The sequence below is a fragment of the Cetorhinus maximus genome, chromosome 7 (assembly GCF_964194155.1).
Source record: "Cetorhinus maximus chromosome 7, sCetMax3.hap1.1, whole genome shotgun sequence".
Taxonomy (NCBI): Eukaryota; Metazoa; Chordata; class Chondrichthyes; order Lamniformes; family Cetorhinidae; genus Cetorhinus; species Cetorhinus maximus.
The window spans coordinates 57,228,113-57,254,340 of NC_135885.1; the positions used below are offsets into that span (position 1 = coordinate 57,228,113).

The window sequence follows — 26,228 nt, forward strand, 5'->3', positions numbered from 1 at the left end:
CACACAGGATCATGCATGCAAATGTGTCTTTTGTTCACTGGGAAAAAGGGGATGTTTGTATCTTTTGTTTGATTTGAAAAGGTGGATGTTTGGGTTTTCGAAACGCAGTCTTACTAAGTGCACTACCAGTGAACTTCCTGGCTTGCCTGAAGGGCCCTGTTCTTTGCAAACAGAAAGAACATGTGCACACATTGCGCCTATTTCAACTAAACAAAATAAGTGACAGCCATTCGCTGACTCATTGCTCAGGGCAATGTCTTGCGTTGGCCAATCAGGATCAAGCTGCCTGGTTTAAATTTCAAACAATGCTTGGCAGTTAACTGTCAGTCACCATTGGTGCACTCTCCAATGACAACGCCACTTGCAAACAAATCACTCTCTTCACATACAGTATAAATTGTTGTTTTCCCCTTATATTGGTGTTCCTGCAAAGTGTCCTAATGAGTGCAAGACGAAAAGCTTTGACGTGTCTCATTTTTCAGCAATATTCAAGTTCTGTACTGCCAAATGACTATCCCTTGTATGTATTGAATGACCATGCCACAGCAGGCGAAAACAATGCAGTTTTGACTTTTGTTTTATTTTCATCGACAGTTGCTAGTTCCAAACTGAAATAATTTGAGTGTCAAAACAAACCTAAAGTGACCAGCCCAAATTTATAGAACTAACTGCACCTTACTTTGCAGTTTGAGTCAAAATTGGATTGGTGTAGTATATAGACCACCAACCAGTGGAAGGGATATGGGGAAACAAATTTGCAAATAAATTACAAAGAGGTGCAAGAAGTGTACAGTAATCATAATGGGGGACTTCAATTATCCAAATATAGACTGGGATAGGAATAGTACAAAGGGGATAAGGGGAGGGGGTGTGAGTGTTCCTGGAATCTGTTAAAGATAATTTTCTGCAGCAGTATGTTTCCAGACTAAAAAGAGGACATGTACTTTTGCACCTAGTTCTGGGAAACGAGTTGGCCCAAGTGGATCAAATATCAGTGAGAGCGCTTCTAGGGGATAGTGGCCATTGTATCATGAGGTTTAGGTTAATCATGGAAAAGGACAAGGAACAATCCAGAGCAGGGATAATTAACTGGGGGAAAGACAACTTTGATGGGATGAGAATACATCCGAATTGAGTGTGTTGGACAAAGATGGTGGCTGAACAATGGGCCGGCTTCAAAGAAAAAGTATTGCAGGCAATGTCAAGGTATATTCCCTTGAAGGCGTAAGGTAGGAGAAATAAATCCAGAGTGCCCTGGATGACAATATAGGTAGAGGTAAAGATGAAAAGGAAGAAGTGCGCGTACGACAGATGACAGGTAGAAAATGCAATGCAGAATCAGGCTGATTATAGAAGGACCAGAGGAGAAGTGAAGGAACTAATAAGAAAAGCAAGGAGAGAACATGAAAAGATGCTGGTAGCGAACATAAAAGGGAATCCCAAGGCCTTCTATAATCATGTAAATACTAAAAGGGTGGTAAAAGGAAGAGTAGGGCCGATTAGGGACAAAAAAAGGGGACTTGCATGTGGAGACTGGAGAAATGGTGGAGGTGTTGAACGAGTACTTTGCATCTGTCTTTACAAAACAAGAGTTTTGTAACCCAGGCCGAGGTGAGAGAGGAGGTAACTGGTATACTAGAAGAACTTGCAATCGAGAGGAAGGAGGTGTTGGAAAGGCTATCTTTACTTAAAATAGATAAGGTAACAGGACCGGATGAGATGCATCCAAGGGTACTGAGGGAAGTGAGAGTGGAAATTGCAGAGGCTCTAGTGATAATTTTCCAGTCTTTCTTAGACACAGGGGAGGTGCCAGAGGAATGGAGGATTGTGAGTGTTACATCCATGTTCAAAAAGGGGTGCAAGGGTAAAATTGGCAACTACAGACCAGTCAGTTTGACCTCAGTGGTAGGGAAACTTCTGAAAACTATAGTACGGCATAAAATCAATAGTTACTTAAACAAGTGCAGGATAATTAAGGAAAGCCAGCATGGATTCATTAAGGGAAAATCATGTTTAACCAACTTGCTGGAGTTTTTTTGAGGAGGTAACAGAGAAGGTTGATAAGGGAAACACTGTTGATGTGGTGTATATGGATTTTCAAAAGGCATTTGATACAGTGCCACACAACAGGCTTGTGAACAAAATTCTAGGTCATGGAATAAAAGGGAAAGTAGGCACTTGGATAAGAAATTGACTGAGTGACAGGAAACAGAGCGTAGTGATAAATGGTTGATTTTCAGATTGGAGGAAGGTTTGTAGTAAAGTTCCTCAGGGGTCAGTGGTGGGACCCTTGCTCTTCCTGAAGATATATTAATGGCCTAGACTGTGGTGTGCATGGCATAATTTCAAAATTTTCAGATGATGTGAAGATTGGAAATGTTGTCAGTTGTTATGGGGATAGTGTTGAACTTCAAAAGGACATAGATGTGTTGGTAGATTGGGCAGACAAGCGGCAGATGAAGTTCAATGCAGAGTGAGGTGATTCATTTTGGCAGGAAAAATATGGTGAGACAGTATAAAATAAAGGGAGAACCTCTAAAGGGGTGCAGAAACAGAGAGCTCAGTGTATATGTACATAGGTCATTGAAGATGGCAGGTCATGTTGAGAGAGCAGCTAATAAAGCATATAGTATCTTAGGTTTTATTAATAGGGGCATTGAGTTCAAGAGTAAGGAAGTCATGTTGAACTTGTATAAGACACTAGTTAGGACTCATCTAGAGTAGTGCATCCAGTTCTGGTCGCCATACTTGAGGAAGAGTATGAAGGCATTGGAAAGAATGCAGAGGAGATTCACAAGAATGATTCCAGGGATAAAGAACTGTAGCTATGAGGATAGATTGGAGAGGTTGGGACGCTTATCCCTGGAGAAAAGAAGGCTGAGAGGAGACTTGATAGAGGTATTCAAGATCCTGAGGGGTATGGACAGGGTAAATAGTGAGAAACTGTTCACTCAAGAGAACATCAAGAACTAGAGAGCACAGATTCAAAATAACTGGCAAAAGAGTAAATGTGATGCGAGGAAAATTTTTTTCACCCAGAGGGTGTTTGGAGTCTGGAACAAACTTCCTGAAAGGGTGGTGGAGGCAGGTTTGATTGAGATATTCAAAAGGGAATTGGATTGCTACCTGAAAAGAGAGAATGTGCAATGCTACAGAGATAAGGCAGGGGAGTAGGACTAGCTAGAATGCTCTTTCAGAGAGCCAGTGTGGGCTTGATAGGCTGAATGGCCTCCTTCTGCACTGTAAGGATACTGATACGGTGGACGGAATTTTGCCTCGGCGGCAGAAGCCTTATGCAACCCTACACCAGATCCAAAAATGGGAGGCGACCCCATTTAGGCTGCCAGCAGGACCTGGGGAGGCATATTCCCAGCGGTGGCCAATTCAGAGGCCGCCACTGGGCCACCAATTATGGGCTAAGAGCCACCCCCAAGAGCTTCTGACCCAATTAGAGGGCTGGCAGCTCCACAGCTTCAGCTGCATCCTGTTAGTGGTGGTCAGTGCTGAGGCTGCAGCAGTGAGGAGAGGGCATCTAAATGGCTGAGGCACCTTCGAAGAAGGGGAAGTGGGGTCGGGGGACACGGGCGCCAGGTAGGCAGGCCCCAGCAATCGGTGGGGGGGGGGGGGGGGGGCAATGGTGAGGCTTCATGGGGCACAAGCACTGCCGTTGCCATAGGGGCAGCCACTGCTGCCAGGGGGTCTCTACCATGGGCCATAGCATGGAGCTGCTGGGAGGCCGCCAGGGAATTCAGCAGTGAGTAACTCACCACATGACTCCCCAACACCTGTCCACTATCCATAAGGCACAAGTCAGGAATGTGATGAAACACTCCCCACTTGCCCGGATGAGAGCAGCTCCAACAACACTCAAAAAGAACAAAGAAGAAAAGTACAGCACAGGAACAGGCCCTTCGGCCCTCCAAGCCTGCGCCGATCAAATTGCCCGTCAACTAATACATTTTGCACTTCCGGGGTCCGTATCCCTCTATTCCCATCCTATTCATGTATTTGTCAAGCTGCCTCTTAAACACCACTATCGTACCTGCTTCCACCACCTCCTCTGGCAACGAATTCCAGACACTCACTAACCTCTGAGTAAAAAACTTGCCCTGAACATCTCCTCTATAGTTTTCTCCTCTCACCTTAAATCTATGTCCCCTAGTATTTGACTCTTCCACCCTGGGAAAAAGCTTCTGACTATCCACTCTGTCCATGCCACTCGTAATTTTGTAAACTTCTATCAAGTCGCCCCTCAATCTCCGTCGCTCTAGTGAGAACAATCCGAGTTTCTCCAACCTCTCCTCATAGCTAATAACCTCCAGACCAGGCAGCATCCTCCTCTGCACCCTCTCCAATGCCTCCATATCCTTCTGGTAATGTGGCGACCAGAATTGCACGCAATATTCCAAGTGTGGCCTAACCAAGGTTCTATACAGCTGCAGCATGACTTCCCAGCTTTTATACTTAATGCCTCTGCCAATGAAGGCAAGCATGCCATATGCCTTCCTGACTACCTTATCCACCTGCGTTGCCACTTTCAGTGACCTGTGGACCTGTACACCCAGATCCCTCTGCCCGTCAATGCACTTAAGGGTTCTGCCATTTACTGCATAATTCCTGCCTGCATTACCTCGCATTTGTCCGGATTAAACTCCATCTGCCATTTCTCCACCCAAGTCTCCAACTGATCTATATCCCGTTATATCCTTTGACAATCTTCTTCACTATCCTCAACTCCTCCAACCTTAGTGTCGTCTGCAAACTTACTAAGTAACCCAGTTACATTTTCCTCCAAATCGTTTATGTATACTACAAAGAGCAAAGGTCCCAGCACTGATCCCTGCGGAACTCCACTAGTCACAGCTCTCCATTCAGAAAAGCACCCTTCCACTGCTACCCTCTGTCTTCTATGACCAAGCCAATTCTGTATCCATCTTGCCAGCTCACCTCTGATCCCGTGCGACTTTACCTTCTGTACCAGTCTGCCATGAGGGACCTTGTCAAAGGCCTTACTGAAATCCATGTATATAACAACCACTGCCCTTCCATCGTCGATCATCTTTGTCATTTCCTCGAAAAACTCAATCAAGTTAGTGAGACATGACCTCCCCTTCACAAAACCATGCTGCCTCTCACTAATACGCCCATTTGATTCCAAATGGTAGTAAATCCTGTCACGAAGAATCTTCTCCAATAATTTCCCTACCACTGACGTAAGGCTCACCGGCCTGTAATTTCCTGGATTATCCCTGCTACCCTTCTTAAACAATGGAACAACATTGGCCTTTCTCCAGTTCTCTGGGACCTCATCCATAGCCAGTGAGGATACAAAGATTTCTGTCAAGGCCCCAGCAATCTCCTCCCTTGCCTCCCTCAGTACTCTGGGGTAGATCCTATCTGGCCCTGGGGACTTATCCACCTTAATATTCTTCAAAACGCCTAACACCTCCTCTTTTTTGATCTCAACATGATCCAGACTATCTACACACTCTACCCTAGACAAATCGACCGCTAAGTCCTTCTCTTTGGTGAATACTGATGAGAAGTATTCATTTAGTATCTCTCCCATTTCTTCTGGCTCCACACACAGATTCCCACCTCTGTCCCTGAGTGGGCCTACCCTTTCCCTGGCTACCCTCTTGCTTTTTACATATGTATAAAAGGCCTTGGGATTTTCCTTAATCCTGGTTGCCAGTGACTTTTCATGACCCATTTTAGCCCTCCTGACTCTTTGCTTAAGTTTCTTCCTACTTTCTTTATATTCTCCATGGGTTTCATCTGTTCCCAGCCTTCTAGCCCTTACGAATTCTTCCCTTTTCTTTTTGACTAATCTTGGCATAATCCAGGACAAAGCAGCCTGCTTGATCGGCTTCACATCCGCCACTTTAAACATTTACTTGCTCCACCACCAGCACACAGTGGCAGTCATGTGTACAATATTCAAGATGCACTGCAGCAACTTGCCAAGCTTCCTTCAACAGCACGTTCCAAACTGTGACCTCTACTATAGGACAAGGCCAGCAGATGCATGGTAATACCACCATCTGCAAGTTCCCATCCAAGCCACACACCATGCTGACTTGGAAGTATATTATCATTACTTCACTGTCACTGGAACAAAATCCTGGAGCTCCATCCTTAACAGCAGTGTGGGTGCTCCTTCACCACATGAACAGCAGCGGTTCAAGGTGGCTGCTTACCATCAGCTTCTCGAGAGCAATTAGGGATAGGCAATAAATGCTGACCCTGTCTATGATGCTCATATCCCATGAACAAATAAAGAAAAGTTGTTGTTCTACATGGAGGATTATTGCTTCATCAGCTGATGGAGGGCAGAAGATGATAATCAGTAGGAGGTTTATTTGCCCATGTTTAACCTGATGCACTGAGACATGGGTTCTGGAATCAATGTTGAAGGTCTCCAGGGCCACCCTCTCCTAACTATACACGACTGTGCTGAAACCACTAGTGGTCTGTTCTGCCTGTGGGAAAGAGTGTACTCAGGGATAGTGATGGATGAGTCTGGGATGTTGGCTGAAGGGTATGATTCTGGGTGTATGACTATGTAAGGCTATTGCTTAATTAATCTGCAGGACGCCTCTCCATATCTTAGCACAGGGTCTCAGTTGCTTGTGAGGAAGGGTTGACAGGGCTGGGTGTGCCTTTGTCATGTCTCATGCCCATCAATGCCAGGTTGCCATACATTTTTCTTTTCTTATTAGACATTTTCCTAACAGTTAGATACAACTGAGTGGCTTCCTAGACCATTCCAGAGGACAGTTAAGAGTCAAACATATTACCATGGGTCTAAGGATATTAATGAACAAGATGGATTTTTAAGACAATCCAGTAGTTTCAGAGTCAACATTACTTATGTTAGCTTGTTGTTCCAGATTTTCATTTAATTAACTGAATTTAAATATTCCAGCTGCTGTAAAGGGATCTAAACTCATTGCTCCAGGTCATCACTCCAGGTCCATGGATTGATAGTCAGTCTGTTACAATTATGAAGTTTATAAGGTTATGATGTTTTGGAACTGTGTCTGTAAGTTAAGGTAAAATGGAGGGGGTCATGTGACCTGTTCTGAAGTCTGCTTGACAACAGGCCCGGGCAGTTCAAGATCAAAGGGAGGCCCAGATTGCGTTACTGGGGTAATGATGTGAGGTGTTCGTATTTGGAGACAATGGCAACACTCTGAGTTCACAGTGGATAGACTCTGAATCTCTTAAAGTCCGAGAAAGGTATCAAAAGTATCGGGTTGTAAACAGTTGTGCTAAACTGTCTGAGATGAAAGGGAATTGGGGTCAAAAATAGCTAATAAGCTATCTATCAGGATGTAATGCTCATGTATTACCCAATGCCATGGAGTAGAGGGCAGAGGAAGCCATTTTTGATATCAGGCTTCCCTACAAATCAATGAATTTCACAGACAGCCAGCAGTTCTACATGGTGAGCAGTGGGAAGAGAATGTTGAGGCTTTGCGAGCTACCACAGCTGAATATGGGAGGGACATGGTCTCTAGTCAAAGAGATACAGCCAGCAGTCACTTCAGAATTCTAGGAAATGCGTCCTGGCCTGGTCAGGGCCAAGGATCAGAACAGGTTTTACTGTTGGTTGTGAATTGAAGAAACTCCAAAAACTGAGGAAAGCGCTTAGAGGCAGTCACTCAAAGTTACTACTCGGCAAAATAGGATATGGGAACCCGTTGGAAGCTGGGAGCAACAGTGGACTGTTTGCTATAAGGGTTGTAATTCTGTGAAGAGTTTGATGTATGATTAGTATAAAAGGGGAATGTTCCCTTCTGTAGTTTAAGGTATAAGCAGTCTAAAAATGAAAATAGCATTTAGTTACTGGTTTTGTTTTAATCATTTGTTATAGTAACAGTTTTAAAACATGAAATCTTGATTTGTCGTTTTGTCAGCTATCAATTGGAAGTTCGAATTTTTTTATAAAAGTTATCAATCTTTACTGGGATCGTCACATGTCACATAACCACCATGCTACCATACCCAAGTTGCTTTGCGTAAAACAGTTGCCACAATGGCCTGTATAAACGCAGTAAGTACCACGTCAAAATTGTTCAAATGAAACGCCTAGGGAAATTGTTGAAGTGTGATAAAGCGTAATGCATAAATATAGTTTATTTCTATCGCCATGGTATTACCTCTGCAGTTCATTGGGTAGATTTATTCTTTTAATTAGTACCTGGTCACTTCCATCCTGAAGAATTGGCCTTTGTAAAGTAATTATTGGAAGATTATTGAGTAATCAACAGTAAATTACCAATGATGGTTGACCTAAATAATGAGCTCTCGAATTGTCAGGATATTTAGAAAAGCTTAGTCAACATGGTTTTGTGGAAGGGAAATCATGTTTGACAAATTTGCTACAGTTCTTTGAGGATATAACAAGCAGAGTTGATAAAGAGGGACCGATAGATGTTGTGTATTTGGATTTCCAGAAGTCATTTAATAAGGTGCCACATAAAAGGTTATTGCACAAGATAGGAGCTCAAGATATTGGGGTAATGTATTAGCATAGATTCAGGATTGGTTAACACACAGAAGACAGAGTCAGGATTAATGGGTCTTTTTCAGGTTGGAATAACGTAACTAGTGGAGTGCCACAAGGATCAGTTCTAGGACTTCAATTATTTACTATCTATATTAATGACTTGGAGGACGGGGCAGAGTGTAATGTATCCAAATTTGCCGATGATACAAAAATAGGTGGGAGGGCATGTTGTGATGAGGACACAAGCAATCTGCAAGGGGATATAGATAGGTTGAGTGAGTGGGCAAAAACTTGGCAGATGGAGTTTAATGTAGCAAAGTGTGAGGTCATGCACTTTGGTAGGAAAAATCAAAAGGCAGGCTATTATTTAAATGGAGACAGACTCTAAAACAGCGCAACATACAAAGGGGTCTGGGTGTTCTTTTGCATGAAACACAAAGTTAGCATGCAGGTGCAACAAGTATTTAAGAAGGCAGATGGACTTTTGGCCTGTATTGCTAGGGGTTGGAGTTTAAAAGTAGGGAAGTCTTGTTACAACTGTACAGGGGTGTTAGTGAGACCGCACCTGGAATACTGTGTACAGTTTTGGTCACCGTATTTAAGGCATTGGAGGCAATTCAAAAGAGATTCGCTAGGCTGATTCCTGGGATGAAGGGGTTGACTTATCAAGAACGGCTAAACAGGTTAGGCCTTTATTCATTGGAGTTTAGAAGAATGAAGGGTGATCTTACTGAAACGTACAAGATTCTGAGGGGGCTTGACAGGGTAGATGTTGAGATGTTTCCACTAGTGGGGGAATCTCAAACTATGGGGCATAGTTACAGAATAAGGGGACACTCATTTAAAACTGAGATGCGAAGCAATTTCTTCTCTCAGAGAGTAGTGAATGTCTGGAATTCTCTACGCTAGAGAGTTATGGAGGCTAGATCATTGAAAGTATTTAAAGAGGAGGTAGATAGATTTTTGAAATATCGGGGAGTTGAGGGCTATGAGGAGCTGGCACGAAAGAGGAGTTGAGGCCTGGGGCAGATCAGTCATGATCTTATTGAATGGCGGGGCAGGCTTGAGGGGCCAAATGGCCTATTCCTGCTCCTATTTCTTATGTTCTTATGAATTTATACTGTTTAATGGGGATGGAGCAGGTGAAACAAGATAGAAGGTCAGCGATAGGTGGGGGCTAAGGAGGGATTGACAAAGTGGTCATGGATATAAGACAAAGGGAGTGTTAATAGTAGTGATGAAGACTATAGAAGGTGCTGATAGTGGCATAAAGGTAAGAAAGCAGAATGTGGTAATGGTGGGAAAAGGGTCAGCACTCTGAAAGAAAACATAGAAACAAGTGGGGGGTGGGGAAGGAGGTGGTTGGGAAAAATGACTTTTAAAAAATGAATAAAAATAAATAAATAAAAATAAATTTGAAAAAAGGATTTAAAAAGGGGTAAAGATAGAGGAGAGAGTCCATGGTCTGAAGTTGTTGAACTTGTCATGAGGCTAATTTGAGTGAATGGATTAAGATTAAATATTAAGGAAAGAGACTCTGGTGCCATCACACAAGTACCAAAGGCACTACAATGATACACAAATACGTTTTAATTTAAAATTAGTCAGGCCCCAGTTGAGTTCTCCATTTTTAGTTTGGGAGCTGAAACATATTTGTGATATTTAGCTGCCAATATTGTGCTGTGCTGGACAAAACCACTGTCCTGGTACTCCCTGGGGAAAATAGTCTTAATGGGCACAACCCCAAATCAATGGAAGATTAATTGTTAAGGGAAGTTTCTGTAGATTAACACCTCTCATAAGTCTCCATCTATCCCAGAACAAGCCAAATTATCAAGGTCAGAAATACTAGCAGGAAATGGATATTTTGATAGTTTTCATTAATAAGTCAGTGCTCGCCTTCTAGCCAGTAAACTATTTATATAGCATTCAGGCAACTAAAATGATGAGGATAATACCCAAAACTAAATGGTTAGAAAACAAGTATGCCAAGGCCCAGATGTCTAAAATTACACAACTGTTCTTTCTAATCAAACAATACACCTGCCATGGTTACTCTTACCTTAAATAATGAACAACAAATATATTCATATACCGAAGTTTTCAGGGTACCAATCAAAGTTGTAATTCGGATATCTGTGTTTTCAGAATCCTGTTGGATAATGATACACAAATATATTTGAATTTAAAATTAGCCAGCCTCACTTTATATCACTTTAGTATAAATACACATACTTATCGGGCAGAATTTTGCCCTCGGATGGTGGGCGGGCCCCACCGGCTCGGTGGCGGGTGGACAGCCGACCCCCGCCACCGAAACAGGGCCTGCCACCATTTTGAGTGGGTGGGTCAATTAAGGCCTGCCCGACAGGAACCGCTATGCGCTTCCTGTGCAGGGAGGTGGAGGGAATCCCCATCTGTCAAAGTGCGCTCTTTCGCGCATGCGCGCACTGCTCCCTGAGGCAAAGTGCTGCATCAGGGAGTTTACTGACAGGTAAGTAAAGTCTAAAATTAGAAAAATATTAAAATTATTAACATGTCCCCCTCATGTGACAATGTCACACGAGATGGGACATGTTAATAATAAACACTTAAAATTTATTACATTTTTAAAAAACGGACATGAAACTTCATCCTGCCAGTGGATGAAGTTTCATGAATAATCTGGAGCCCACTGGAGCTCTTGGCCTGCCCACCAGCCTTAAGATTGGACGGGCAGGTCTTTAATTATCTTAACTAGCCTGTCAATGGCCTCAGTTGGCGAAATCAGCTGTCCGCCCGCCTTCCTAAAAATTTAAAGGGACTGGGATGACGTCGGAGATTCCTCCCAACGTCATCCCGCGTCATTTTCCCCTCGGCGAGCAGGTCCCGACCCAAATTGCCGAGGGGAAAATCCTGCCCACCATTTATTCTAATACAAGTTCATCTCCCATTGTCCTGTGCACAGTGAGCAAGAAAATTTCCTGCTATATTACATTATAACTGTTTCTGTCATTTAGTGGATTGCACAAGGTACTAAATTACAGTGTCTGAATATGTCAAATTCTATTTTTTATTAAATGGCATACTGGAACCTTCCTTGTTGCTTTGGGGATTGAATTCCACAACTCTATCCATTATAGTGTGAATTACTTTATATCTATTTCTTTGTATTTTATTTTTAGTTTCTGTTAGAAAGCTGAGAAAACACAGAAAATGGGCCAGAGGTAGATATCTGGTAGCTAGCAGTGCTGGAAGGGCAAGGAATAGGGTTCAACTGCACTTGGGAGTAATCCTGCTCTTTGGTAGGAATGGGATGATCCTGGCTTTCAACAGCATTGAACGATGGCACTGGGTTTGGGTATCAATGAAGATGGTCTTAGCATTTTTAAGAACTCAAGTGGAGGTTCTGGAGTTTGATTCACTAGGCAGAATTTTGCCTTTGGATGGCGGGCGGGCCCCACCGGCTTGGCAGCGGGCGTACAGCCAACCCCCGCCACCGAAACAGGGCCCGTCGCCTTTTTGAGTGGGCAGCCAATTAAGGCCCGCCCAGCGGCCTGCCCAACAGGAAGCGCTATGCGCTTCTTGTGCAGGGTGGGGGGAATCCCCATCTGTCAAAGTGCGCTCTTCCACACGCAAAGAGCGCACTGCTCCCTGCAGCAAAGTGCTGTCTCAGGGAGCTTACTGACTGGTCAGAAAAGTCAAAAAATAGAGAAATATTAAAATTATTAACATGTCCCCCTCTTGTGACAATGTCACACGAGATGGGACATGTTAATAAGAAACACAAAGTTTATTAAATTTTTTAAAAACAGGCATGAAACTTCATCCCGGCAGTGGATGAAGTTTCATGTATAATCTGGAGCCCGCTGGGGCTCCTGGCCTGCCCGCCAACGTTAAGCCTGGCCACTGTGGAAGGTATACCTGGAGCAGCATCTTCTGGTCGGCGAGCGGGGGCAGGGCCAGTTTGCCAACGTGTAAAATGACTCGAGGTGACGTCGGGCATGCGTACCAACGTCACCCCACGTCATTTAGATTGTCAGTTCGGCGAGCGTGCACCCGATTTGGATGCACGCCCACCGACCTGTCAATGGCCCATTAAGCCCATTAAAAAACCAATTGAACTCATTAATGGACCTGCCGATCCAACCTTAAGGTTGGCGGGCAGACCGGGACCCCAGGCGGGCTTGTGAAAAAACATAAAACCTTATCCACAGGCGGGATGAGGTTTCATCAGTGATTTTAAAAAATGCAGAATATTTTACAATAAAAGTTATAGACATGTCCCAACTCATGTGACTCACACAAGGGGACATGACAGGGAAGTTTTTTTTCTAACCTTTATTCAAAGTTTTAAATCGGAGCCAATCTCCCTAAGGCAGCACTTTGCCTCAGGGAAATCTGTGGGCTCTTTCGCACACATGCGCGAAAGAGCGCACTCCCGGCTGAGGGAATCCCCCCCCCGCCCGCCCGCACCGGGAGCGCATAGTGCTTCCTGGCGCAGGTCATGCTAGGTGGGCCTTAATTGGCCCGCCTATGTAAAATGGCAGGCTCGCTTGCGCTGCACTCCCCCCCACCCCACTCGGAGGTGAGGGGGGGGGGGGATGTTCCCTCTGGATTTTGGCCAAACCGGAGAGAGTGAACCTGACGCTTAGCACAACTGAGATTGAAAGTGAGATATAGTTCACTCATGAAATTCCTGGCATCTGTCAGCAGAGGCTGAAAAGGCAAGGATAGGGTTTGACAGCACTAATTGGGGAAATCCTACTTCTGGCAGGTCTGGTGATTTTAAAAAGAGACGTCTGTAAACAATTAAATTAGCATTTTGTGATGGCTTCCTGGATGCTTATTTATATATGTCTCATTCTCTCTAGCTCCTTGACACAGACAGCAGGGCAGAAATTCAAACATTCTGATTATTCACGGTCAGTGAAACACATCTTGGAAGTGCTTACATACACCATTGGAGACCTGCACCAGCAGTATTGTACCAAGAGTTTCTGAATATTCAGATATTTGTCCAAAATAGCTGCCAGAAAGCCCTTAACCAGATGGTCTTCCTGTTGGCGTTGGTGCAAACTCCTTCTCATATCTTCAAATCTGAAGGGATTGAATATAAGCACCTAGTCCCACTTCTTGTAGGCAGTGCTACTTTCCAACCTCCACCAAGCAAGGACATAAGAAAGTGAGGCAGGAAGCGCAGTGACTCCCTTTTCATTTGCAATCCATTTTAATAGGTGTGTAAAGCTCAATGAATTAACTAAGCTTAAACCAAAATTTCATATTGCACATTAAACAAAGGATGAATAGGTTATAGACTGAAAAAATACTACTCTGTTTTACTATATTTTGGCCATTTACAGCAGTGTAAGGGTAACTTTTATTGGTGATGTAAACAATAATCTAATTACCAAATGGACAAATCAGTGCAATGGCAAGAATTTTTTTAAGGTCTGTGTTTGGGTAGTGAGTAAACAATTTGCTCATCTTTGCTATGTCATTGTAATGGATAAAAGTTCTGCTTTAAAGCATTCTGATGAGCTGAAGACATACCTTTCTGTTCTGTAAGGATCGTTGAAAGAGCCTAAGAAAGGCTGACAGACTAAAGCGATACATATTATTAATTTTGGATAAATCAGTGATAATAAAGAACATTTTGCTGGCAGTTTCAGCAAGTGGAAGAAATGCATCCCTCTCCTGCAAAAAAGAGAAATTATGATTAACAATGATATTTTGCTGCCCTCCGCAGACAGCAATGTATAACACCAAAGTAAGGCAGGCTGTTAATCATATGAAGAAACTTAGTTTTATTAATAAGGGAGAAAAAAATACCGTAAGTTGAAGTATAAAGCCTTAATTTTCATAGCAATGGAGAGTTTCTCTGTCATTGCAAAAATTGCAGAAGAATCTGAAATACAGAGTCCCAACCCCAAACACAGCACCTACCTTTTTCTCTGGGGGGCGGAGGGGAGCAAGGGGTCTGGATCCAAGTTGGGATTTGCACATGTGCATATTGTGGAGGCAGCTGCCCATAAAAACAGCAGCTGCCTCCAGTCATGTCTGATTTGCGTTGGCCAGGAATGGGAAACATGACATGTGCAGATCCAACCTGGTAGGAGCAGGTCTAAACTTTGTGGAGTCCTTTGGAGAAATGGAGTACCCTTTTGGGGAGGTAGGATACCCCTCTGATTATGATTCTAGGACATCTTTGGGAGAGGTAAGCTGCCTTTGGGATTGTTACAAGTGGACATGAATGTGCATAAAAAGTGCACAAACTCATTGGAACGGTCAAGAGAGCTATTAAGAGGAACTGTCAAAACTGCCAAGAGGAACTGACAAAACTATCAAAAGCAACTATCAAGTTGTCAAGGCTTTAAAACTCCTGCCGATTATATCTTTGAAAAAACTGTTTGGAGTGCTAAAAAAAAACATTGCTTTCTATTTCACTCTGTTGACATAATCTTGAGGGTTATCATTATTGGATTTGTGCTGCATGACTCATTTCACAACCTTCCATTATCACAGTGAGGTGCCTTCCATTTCAGTTTGATTGACAGCTCCAAATAGCTGTCAATAGCTTTGAAGTGGTAGTATGAATTCCAGTGTTTGTTTTTGTAAGGGATTAAGCACTTGAATGAAATGTTTATTTTTATATAAATGTAGCTGAGGGAATGTAAATATAAGTGAATGGGTTTTTATGAGTTTTTTTTTAAGTCTGCAAAGACACTTAGAACTTTATTTTATTTAATTTCATCAAGGGTCCTGAGGTCTGCCCATGGTGAGTTGGCATGTTAGGTGTAAGGGCAAAGGGCAATAGGTGGGGGCATGGGGGTTATATTGATCAACTATGGTTGTGGTTAAGTTCCTTTATTAATTTATTGTATCCGTCCCTATCTAAAACATTTATGTTGAATACTTACATAATTTTATGAAAAGTGAAAGAAACTGGGTAATTTTTAAATTGGGTGAAGTGAAATAAATGTGTCCAGTGAAATAAATGTGTCCAGGAGTTATTTTCAGGCTTTATTTTAGGTGTTCTGCCATGGGGGGGGGGGGTGGGTAGAGGGGCATGGTTTGGCATGGAGAGTATAAGGGTCCACAGGAGTGGGTAGACAACATGAGATGGAACATGGGGAGTGTCTGCGGTGAGAGCTGGCAGGCTGTTTTTTTTGTTTCATTGCTTTTTTCAAAAATCTTTTAAATTAATAAAGGAACTTACCTACAACAGTAGTTGATCAATAATTATGCTTGTAAATGATCAAACATATAAACTATACTACTAATAACATACGTAAACATTTTGAAGCTCATTAAAAAATGAATAAAATATATACCACTATCAGATTATATTCTTTGCTTTTTATTTAATTTAATTGCACAAATTGTTTAACATTTTTTTTTAAAATCCACAATACCTGATCTAAAGAGACTTGTAATTTGAACGATTCATTGAGGGATTCCTGGATTAGTGCGCTGCTGGCCTTGGTCTGATTGAGTGACTCTATGAGCCCTTTGTTTTCCAATATATTTCCTTGGGAAGTTGCCAGTTTCTGTGAAAAATGATATTTACATATTTTAATTCATTTCTGTGAACTTCACTCATCCATTTCACTGGCATTAGAAGTAGGTTTGAACAAACTGCAATCGAAATAATATGCACATACAGATTCCGTCAATTTTTAAGTCAGTCTTTTCCTTCTATGCTCTTTCAGGAACTGAGAAATCAGCCTGTACATTTCGGGCAGAATTTTGCCCTTGGCATGTGGGCTCGGTGGGAGTGGACCGCCGACCGCTGCCCACGATCGGGCCCGGAAGGCTATTTCATACTGGCAGGTCAATTAAGGCTCACCCAGCGTTAAACCCAAGCGGCAGCAGTGAGGGTGGGGGCAGGAGGGCGAGTGGGGTGAGCGCGACCTTCACACATGTGTGCACTATATAATCTCCCTGAGGCAGCTCTCTGCCTCAGGGAGGTGAAGATGTGTGAAAAAATATAGTTTAAAAAATAAAAATGTAATGAAACATGTCCCCTCATGTGAGCAGGGGCATGTTACTTATTACATTTTAAAACTGTTCTTTTATTTTTATTTGCTTTTGGAAACCTCATCCCACCCGTGGATGAGGTTTCCAAAAAAACATAAAGGCCGTTTGGCCGTTTCGCCTGCCCGCCAACCATAAGGTTGGACGGGTAGTGAAAAATTTATTTTAATTAACTTTTTAATGGCCTTAACAGGCCTTTAAATTGTTGGCGGGCATGCTGCCAACTCCAGCGTGGCACCCGCCGACTGAAATGTCACACGAGCGCGCGATGATGTCGGGATGCACGCCCAACGTCATCGCGCATCATTTTACGTTCAGTCAGGTCGGGCACGCACCCACCCGCTGAGCTAAAAAGTTGAGCCCAGGTCTCTACTAAAGGCAGATCGAGCCCGCAATTAGCAGATACACAAGAGCAGTCTAAATTTGTCTTGGATTTCTTTCATTCATCTTGCCTTCAACTGGAACTTCCCACTGCCATGGCCACATTGGAAATGACATTCAACCTGCTTATTTCATTTTCCTGGTGTAGATGGCAATACTCCAATACACTATGATTTTCAACCAAATTGGCACTGAAAGTAACATTAACATTCATGGCAGTGTAACAGCACAGCATGTTGGAGCTCCAGTGCCAGCGGCACAGAGTAACAGAATACAAATTTACGTCTGAATTTCTTTATATCTTGAACGATTAATCTCAATCACACTGTCTAATGGGTGCACTGAGACAAGGCTCAGGAATCTACCCACTTGGACAGAAAGAAAAGTCAGAGCATGAACAACCCTTAGCACACCTGCACAACTCCAATTAACTAATTACCTACTAGCGTTTGCAGAGGCACAGAGCAGTTCTAGTTACTAACCGTTAGATCAGGGTATCACATGATTCAAAGAGATCAAGAGTGAGGAAAATGTAACAAAAAAGCCCATTACATGAGATACAACAAATGTAAGCCCAAGCTCATGGACAAAACTGCACCGCACGGTTTCAGTACAGTATTAAAAAAAACACAGGGCATTAACAAATATTTGTTGGTCACCTAGTTGATTACACTAGGTGATCTCACTTCTAGTCTGTGTCTGGGTGCACAGTTGTGATGTTCAGCCTTTCCCTTTAAAATCATTGCTCCAGTAACAAGGTCAATTAGAGTTTTAATTCACTTTTGGTGAAGGCAGTTTGCGGATTGTTAGGTGCTTGTAGATTTCTGACTTGAGATCAGAAAAAACATCAAGGGCAGAATTTTTCGTCCCGTAGGCAGGCACGCACCCAACCCGGACGGGGAGAAATAGTGTGCGACAGCATCAGGCGAGCATCCCGATGTTATCGCGCACTCTCCCGATCTTTCAGTCGCTGGGCGTGCGAGAGAGGTGGCAGCGCGCCCGCCAACAATTAAAAGACCTAGTAAGGCCCTTAATCAATTAATTCAATATAATTCTTCGCTGCCCATTCAACCATTCGGTTGGCGGGCGGGCAAATAGGCCAGGCATTTTTAATGAAGCCTCATCCACAGGCGGGATGGGGTTGCAAACAGTGACTAAAAGTAAAAAATGTTTACAACTCATATTTCACATGTATGTCCCTGTTCATTTGACAGACATATATGGGGACGTGTTCCTTATTTTAAAAATTTTTATTTCTCGTGTTAAAAATCTTCAGCTCTCTGAGACAGCTCTGTGCCTTCAGAGAGCTTTCACTGAGCACAGCCCGCGCATGTACACACTTCAGCGCTCATGCTCCTCCCGCCCCCACCCCAGGCAGCACTGAGGTTATCAGCGCGTGTTTCACGCTGGCTGTTAATTGGCCTGCCAGCGTGAAATCGCGGTCGGGGCCCGATCACGGGCAGTGGTCGGTTTCGCGGCTGTTCTCACGCCCGCCGAGGGGAAAATCCTGCCCCAAGGACAGAATGTTGTGAAGCTCCTGAGAGTGGGAAATAAGGCAGACAGGGGCACTTAATTGTGAGGGAGGCAAAATGTCAGCTTCCTGGCAGAGGGATGAAAGTTGGGAATTACGCTCGCGCTGGATTGTGGTTCCTACAGCAAGCGGCGGTAACCTATTTTTCATGCATTAGCGTTTCATGCATAATCATTAAAACACAGGGTCACCAGATTAAATTGTACCTTTACAATTAAGTTGGTAGCAAATGAGAAACATGTGCCTTCAGATTCACAAATGGTTAAAAGTGGCGTGCAGCAGGTGAGGTAGTCTTCCTGGTCGATTTGGAGTGAACTTTACTTGTATGGGAAACTTTGTTGGACCGGGGAGAGAAGGTTGAGCTGTTTCATTGCGCTTGCCTGGTGGCTGTCCTGGGATGTCGGGATGTCTGTTGAAGGGAGAGTGGCAGCTGCTGAGGGGTGTTGGGACACGGTTGTCCGTGGATAGGATGGCAGGTCATGAAGGGCTTAAGAACGGTCGTGGGGGACAGAGGAAGGGAGACGGATGACAGAGGGAAGGTAAATCTCTACCGAAGAAAGCTCACGCATGATAGAGGAGTGATTGAGGGTGATTGAGTGCAGGTCAATGGTGAGGTTGGGAGAGTCGAGAATAACCCAGGGCAGGTCAAGGATGATAGAGAGAGAGTTAAGGATGATGGTTGGCAGGTCGACAGTGAAGAAGGGACAGGTTCAGGGTGCCAGGGACAGCTTGATGGTGACGAGGGGGATGGAGGTGGGGGGGGCAGCTCTAGGTTGACAGATAGTTGATCAAGGGTGATGGTGGGGTAGCTCGAGGGTCATAGAAAGCAGAGCTAGGGTGATGGAGGGAGGGTCAAGGCTGATAGAGGAAAGGTCAAGAATGACTGAGGGAGGGTGCAGGGTTATGACTTGCAGGTCCAGTGTCAAGGTGGGAGTGTCCAGGGAACATAGGTGTGACAGATGGAAGGGGTGGCCGGAGACCAAGTCTGGGGGGGGGGGGGGGGGGGGGGGGGATGGCCACAGTGGGTTGGGTGGAGACTAGGGTGTGAGCTACCCAGTGGGCTACCCATTGGTCCACAGTACTCACAGTCAGGAAGGAGGGCCAAAAAGACCGTGCTGACCAGATCTTTGCAGGCCTTCTGTCTGCAATTCACTTCAGGCAGACAGAATGGGTATTGTGCACCCTGTGCATTTTGTTGCTGTGGTGGAGGAGGAGAGGAACCAACAGAGGGTGGACAAGGGGTAGCAGCAGAGGGTCAGGCAGCTCAGGATGTTGGCAGCCAGGGGCCAGTGCAATACCAAGCAAAGACAGATAATCAAATACATCGCACATGGGGTAACTATCTGCAAATGTCAGAGGCAAAGTCAAAGACGGCTGAGGATGTCACAGCAGTCAATCATTGACCTATGTCAGCTCCTAGAGGAAGGCCCCTGGTCCCGTGGAATAGGAGGCAATTCTATGCCAATAGCTTTAAAAGTCACTGCCACCTTGAATTTCTATGCCACCAGGTCATTCCAGGACTCCACAGGATAAACGCGTGGCATCTCCCAGTCAGCTACACACAGATGCAGAAAGGAGATCAACAATGCCATGTTCAAAAGGGCTGATGATTTTGTGTGATTCACACAAACCCTGAGAGCTAGGCAGCCAGAGCTGTTGGATTTGGCTCCATAGCTGCATTGCCACAAGTACAAGGGACAACTGATTCCAGACGTGCGGTCCTGACAGCTCCCTGGGAACAGCCAGCAACAACATAAACCGAAAGGTTTCATTCCATCAATGTGCAGCTAGTTTGTGACCACCAAAAATGAATCCTACAGGTGTGTGCTCACTTCCCAGGTGGCTCTTATGATTCATGTATTTTCAGACACTCAGGTGCCACAGCTGTTTCCCCACCACCACCCAGCAGCCCCTTGCAAATGCAGGGTTAGCTCCTCGGTGACAGGGGACATCCAGAGAAGACCTGGCTCATGACACCTACGCAGAACCCACAAAGCCCAGTAGTGGAAAAGGACAACATCTTCCATGCCTCAACAAGAGAACAGATCTTTGGACAGCTGAAGATGAGGTTCCACTGTCTGGACCAGTCAAGCGGCGCACTGTCTCAGGATAAAGGGCCGATCATTCAGCAGTGAGATGAGGAGAAATTACTTCACTCAAAGGGTTGTGAATCTTTGGAATTCTCTACCCCAGAGAGTTGTGGATACTTCATCGTTGAATACATTTAAGGCTGGGAAAGACAAACTTTTGGTCTCTCAGGGAATTAAGGGATATCGGGAGCAGGCAGGAAAATGGAGTTGGAGCCCTAGATCAGCTATCATCATAATGAATGGTGGAGCAGGCTTGTTGGGCCATATAGGCTACATCTGCTATTTTTTGTGTTCTTGTGTTTGATTTCAAATGTCCCTAAAACATACCATTCAACACACATGAATAAAGTGCTCAAAACTATATATTTACACAAACTTAAAATGTCATTGGACACCTGTACTAACTTTGTGCCATAAGGCGGCTTTGCACTTATGTTTCTACCATTATGCATTGGTGTGACCCGACATCCACAGCTGAGATGGAGGCAGCTTGTTCCTTGAAATGACATTGATGGCCATCCTCTGATAGTCCAAGGTTGAGAGGGCTCCAGCCTGCAGAGGGTCCCTGCACAGGTGCAGGCAAATCCTCATCGGCCTCACCTACTAAAGAAACTGGGTTCACTGGTAGAGGGGAAGAGGAGAGGCAACTCATCCTCGGAGCTCCCTGAGATGACGCCCCCAAGGCAGATTGCTGGCGCTCCACTCCTCCTTCCTGTCAGTGCGTGACAGCACCTCCCTGATTCCGGGAGGACGAGGGAGCACCTGGAGGGAGTTCGAGGTGCTTCGTTCCCCTCACACCTAGCCAACAGTGCATAGAGCCCGTGGCCAGAGTGACAGAACGCAGGGCCGAGTGCATTTCCGGCAGCCACTAACTGGTCTGCTGGACCTGGCTTTCCATGGCCAACCACTCCATAGAGGAAGCCATGCACTCACGTTGCAGAGCTATGACAGAATTTTTGGCCTGGATGGACTCCTCCAACATTCACTCAAGGCTGTGTATAACCTCTGCTAACTCTGCCAGATGTGCCCCTGCCAATCTCTGCATCTCCAGCATGTTTCTTGTAGCTATTCTCAGAGGCACGTCATCAGCATGGGGCTCAATATGGCCTGGTCTCCAGCAGTCCTCTGACAGTCAGGGACTTTGGCTGTCACATCCTCCATCAGCTGCTGCAATGTGTTTGTAATGTGTTCTCCAGGTTGTGACTCCGAGGCTAATCACAAATACATTTCAAAGGTGACTGTCTTTGCACTGGTGGAGATTGTGGAAGACTGATGCAATGGTGCATCTTCTGAATGTTCCTTGTCATCATCCACAGAGGTGGAGTTCTGACTTGCAGCAGACCATGGGCAACATGCCTCCGTACTGCGAGGACTTGCATTGGAGAACACAGAGAATTAGCTTGAGGTAATGTACAATTCCTTTTCGCAGCGCACTCTCACGCGTGTCTCCTGAATGCTGGGTTCTCCACAGCAGGTTAGACATATCCTCACTTAGTTGTGTGACACTCCGGCCTTGCCATCTGCAACCAAGTGTCCATCCTGCTCCCCGGTCAGGTCAACCTCATCCTCCTTCGCAGGAGTCAATATGTGGATGTCAGGGACACCGCCACCAGTTTTCGAACACTCCCTGACATTATGCACTCTTTTGTCCTGCTGGCCTGGATGAGTGCAACTCCAACAACACCCAAGCTTGACACCATCCAGGCCTAAGTAGCCTGCTTGATTGGCACCCCATCCACAAACATTCACTCCCTCCACCACTGATGCACAGCGGCAGCAGCATGCATGATCTACAAGATGCACTGCAGGAACTCCTTAGACAGCACCTTCCAAACCCATGGCCACTTTACCATCTAGAAGGACATGGGCAGCAAATACATGGGGGAGAATTTTCTCCCCGTCGAGCGGGCCAGTCTGGAGTAGATGTGGGTGGGCACAGACCCAATCAGCGCCCCCGATTGGTTCCGCGCCGCCATTTTACGTGGGAGGGCCAATGAAGGCCCGCCCAGCCTGATGCACACCCGGAAGCGCTGAGCGCTCACTGCGTGGGCGGGGTGGGGGTTGCCTGAGTCAGGAGTGCGCTCTTTCGCGCAGAAATCTCTGTAAGGCACAGAGGTGCCTCAGGGAGATTAGTTTCAAATCTCGAAAGCATAATAAAGTGGCAAGAAAATTTTTATAACACGTCCCCTCATGTGTAACTGTCACATGAGCTGGGACATGTGCATTAATTGCAATCAAAATTTTTCTGAAAATTTTAAATCTTTCATGAAACCTCATCCTGCCCGTGGATGAGGTTCCATAAAAAATGCGAAGGCCGCCTGGGCTCTTCGCCCGCCAACCGTTAAGTTGGACGGGCAGCTCAGCTGATTGCCTTAGTTTTTAAATGGCCTTAATAGGCCTTTAACAATTCGCTGGGTGTGCAGCCGACTTGACTACGTGCCCGCTGAACTGAAAATCTAAATGACGCGCAGTGACGTCGGGACGCACGCCCGATGTCACCCCATTCCATTTTACGCCTCAGCGAGTGGGGCCCGCCCCCGCTCGCCAAGCTGAAGATTCTGCCCATGGGAACACCACCACCTGGAAACCACCTCCAAATAACTCACCATCCTGACTTGGAAATATATCGCCATTCCTTCACTGTCGCTGGGTCAAAATCCTGGAACTCCCTTCCTAACAGCACTGTGGGTGTACCTACACCACATGGGCTGCAGCGGTTCAAGAAGGCAGCTCACCACCACCTTCTCAAGAGCAATTAGGGATGGGCAACAAATGCTGGCCCAGCCAGCAAAGCCCACATCCCTTGAATGAATAAAAAAAATCATCTCAATGGATAGTAATCTCCTTTATGAGCATGCAGGTCTATGACAGATAATGCCACCTCCCTAGTAAGTGTTCCATACACGCACTCTCCTGCACCTGGTACAACTTTCACGGCATGAACTGGCTCCCACACATTCAGTACACATGTCCATCTGGTGCTGAGGCTTAGAACCCAAACTCCTGTTTGACAAACCTCTCCACTCGCACATTTACATTGCTTGATGCCATCATGAGTGCCACTTTGCAGTCACTACAGTGTGCATCTTACCCTTGCGGAACACAGATCATTGACCCTTATGCGGCACTGGACCCCGTTTTGCTTGTGGATCCCATGGCTGCTCACCTCCGCTGCAATCTCTGTCCAGGCCACCCTGGTCAGGTGGGACGGTCTCCTGCTGCTATCACTGGGAAACAGGACCTCCCTCCAACCATTTTCAGACAGCCTGGAGGAGAACCTGTAGGAAGGCATCACTAAACCCTGGGGCCACTCATTTTCTGCAATGAAACATTGCTCAAGGACAGTGACTGGTTGCAGCAGTGTTGCAGTTTTTTGGTGGGAAGTGCGGGGGGGTGCCCGCCAAATGAGCAGGTGGATGCAGCAATGGTCGCAGCTTTTCAGGGGCAGGGCGGGTCAGATCAGCCATTTGCGTCAGCCATTGAGCTTTCAAAATGTCCACTCAGAAGCAGACTAATCCTGCTAGATTGCAGGGAGTGCATGCCTGTCTGAGTGCCTTTGAAAAATGGGACCAGGATCTCTGACCCCATGAGGTAACGCAGGGTATTAACCTCCTGCTCACCCTGCTGCATGACTGGCCAGGCCCCTCAACTCTGAATATGTAATTGGCTGGCCTACCCATGATGGCGCATGATCAGCTGTCCTGTCTCAGGACTGTCCTATAGGTGCCGCACAGGAGGCTGCTCAGTAAGATAAGAGCCCATGGTGTTAGAGGCAAGGTACTAGCATGGATAGAAGATTGGCTGTCTGGCAGGAGGCAGAGAGTGGGGATAAGGGGGTCCTTCTCAGAATGGCGGCCAGTGACTAGTGGAGTTCCGCACGGGTCAGTGTTGGGACCACAACTTTTCACTTTATACATTAATGATCTAGATGAAGGAACTGAGGGCATCCTGGCTAAGTTTACAGATGATACAAAGATAGGTGGAGGGACAGGTAGTATTGAGGAGGCGGGGAGGCTGCAGAAGGATTTGGACAGGTTAGGAGAATGGGCAAAGAAGTGGCAGATGGAATACAACGTGAGGAAGTGTGAGGTCATGAACTTTGGTAGGAAGAATAGAGGCATAGACTATTTTCTAAATGGGGAGAGAATTCAGAAATCCAGAGTGCAAAGGGACTTGGGAGTCCTAGTCCAGGATTCTCTTAAGGTTAACTTGCAGGTTGAGTCGGTAGTTAGGAAGGCAAATGCAATGTTGGCATTTATTTCGAGAGGACTAGAATATAAAAGCAGGGATGTGCTGCTGAGGGTTTATAAGGCTCTGGTCAGACCACATTTAGAATATTGTGAGAAATTTTGGGCCCCGTATCTCAGGAAGGATGTGCTGGCCCTGGAGAGGGTCCAGAGGAGGTTCACGAGAACGATCCCAGGAATGAAAGGCTTAACATATGAGGAACGTTTGAGGACTCTGGGTCTATACTCGATGGAGTTTAGAAGGATGAGGAGGGATCTGATTGAAACTTACAGAATACTGAAAGGCCTGGATAGAGTGGACGTGGGGCAGGTGTTTCCATTAGTAGAAGAGACTAGGACCCGAGGGCACAGCCTCAGAGTAAAGGGAAGACCTTTTAGAACAGAGATGAGGAGAAACTTCTTTAGCTAGAGAGTGGTGAATCTATGGAATTCATTGCCACAGAAGGCTGTGGAGGCCAGGTCATTGAGTGTATTTAAGACCGAGATAGATAGGTTCCTGATTGGTAAGGGGATCAAAGGTTACGGGGAGAAGGCGGGAGAATGGGGTTGAGAAACTTATCCGCCATGATTGAATGGCGGAGCAGACTCGGTGGGCCGAATGGCCTAATTTCTGCTCCTATGTCTTATGATCTTATGGTCTGTCTCCTAAAGGAAGTCCTGCGCAATTCTGGACCCACTGTCGGGGCACTCAACGCTACTACAAGATTCCATCTTTTGTCTTTTATTAAATATATTAATGCATTCTTCATGATTTGATTGAATCTATTCTATGTTTCTTTTATGACATTTCCAACTTCCACAAAAATATCACAGCCATTTTTTTATAGTTTTTGGAAACTAGGAAGATGCCTCTGTAATTTCCACAGTTGCATTTGTCCCCTTTCTTGAAGATTGTCACAATCTTGGTGTCCTTGGCTGTGACTATGGGATTGCCTCTTCATTCCAGATATGTAGGGTAAGGGCATGAAGCTATAATGTTAGTTTCTCTCCTCCCTGCTTAAAAGATTAGCCGGGTTTCCAGCACCTCCTACTGCTTTATTGTTCTTCAATTTTGTGAATGGCTTTTGTCACTTCCATTGGTATTGGCAGAGTTCCTAGTTTATTTCTAACTGGGTGTTGTGGGATGGAGTTGAAAACACTCGTGGCAACAATTGATTCTTGAGAGAAAAGATCTTCAAAATGCTCTCTCCAATGGGCGTTGACAACTTCCCTTTCCTTGATCAGATCCCCCCCCATCCTTAGACCTTAGAGGAGCTGATCTTTGAGTACTTGGGCCATAAATAGTCTTTGTGACAGTGCAGAAGCCACAGATATCATTCATGGTGCATACGAGAGGGCAAGTGCCACATGAAACGCCCCAGCCCCATTGATTAGGATTCATGATGATTGCCTGGAAAATGTGGAACACTTCCAGTACCTTGGAAGTTCTCTCTATTGGAAGGCTGACA

The 26,228-nt window shown here is 45.3% G+C and overlaps 1 protein-coding gene across 2 annotated transcripts in view; it reads right to left on the reverse strand.

Moving 5' to 3' along the window:
- Positions 1 to 26,228, reverse strand: part of dync2h1 (dynein cytoplasmic 2 heavy chain 1) — a 766,235-nt gene that overhangs the window by 362,645 nt on the left and 377,362 nt on the right. For both annotated transcript variants that reach the window (XM_078545532.1, XM_078545531.1), the window contains exons 69-71: positions 15,910 to 16,044; positions 14,048 to 14,191; positions 10,578 to 10,667 (exon numbers count right to left, since the gene is read on the reverse strand). In XM_078545532.1, coding sequence (XP_078401658.1) covers positions 10,578 to 10,667; positions 14,048 to 14,191; positions 15,910 to 16,044 — 369 coding nt within the window. The remainder of the gene's footprint in view (positions 1 to 10,577; positions 10,668 to 14,047; positions 14,192 to 15,909; positions 16,045 to 26,228) is intronic.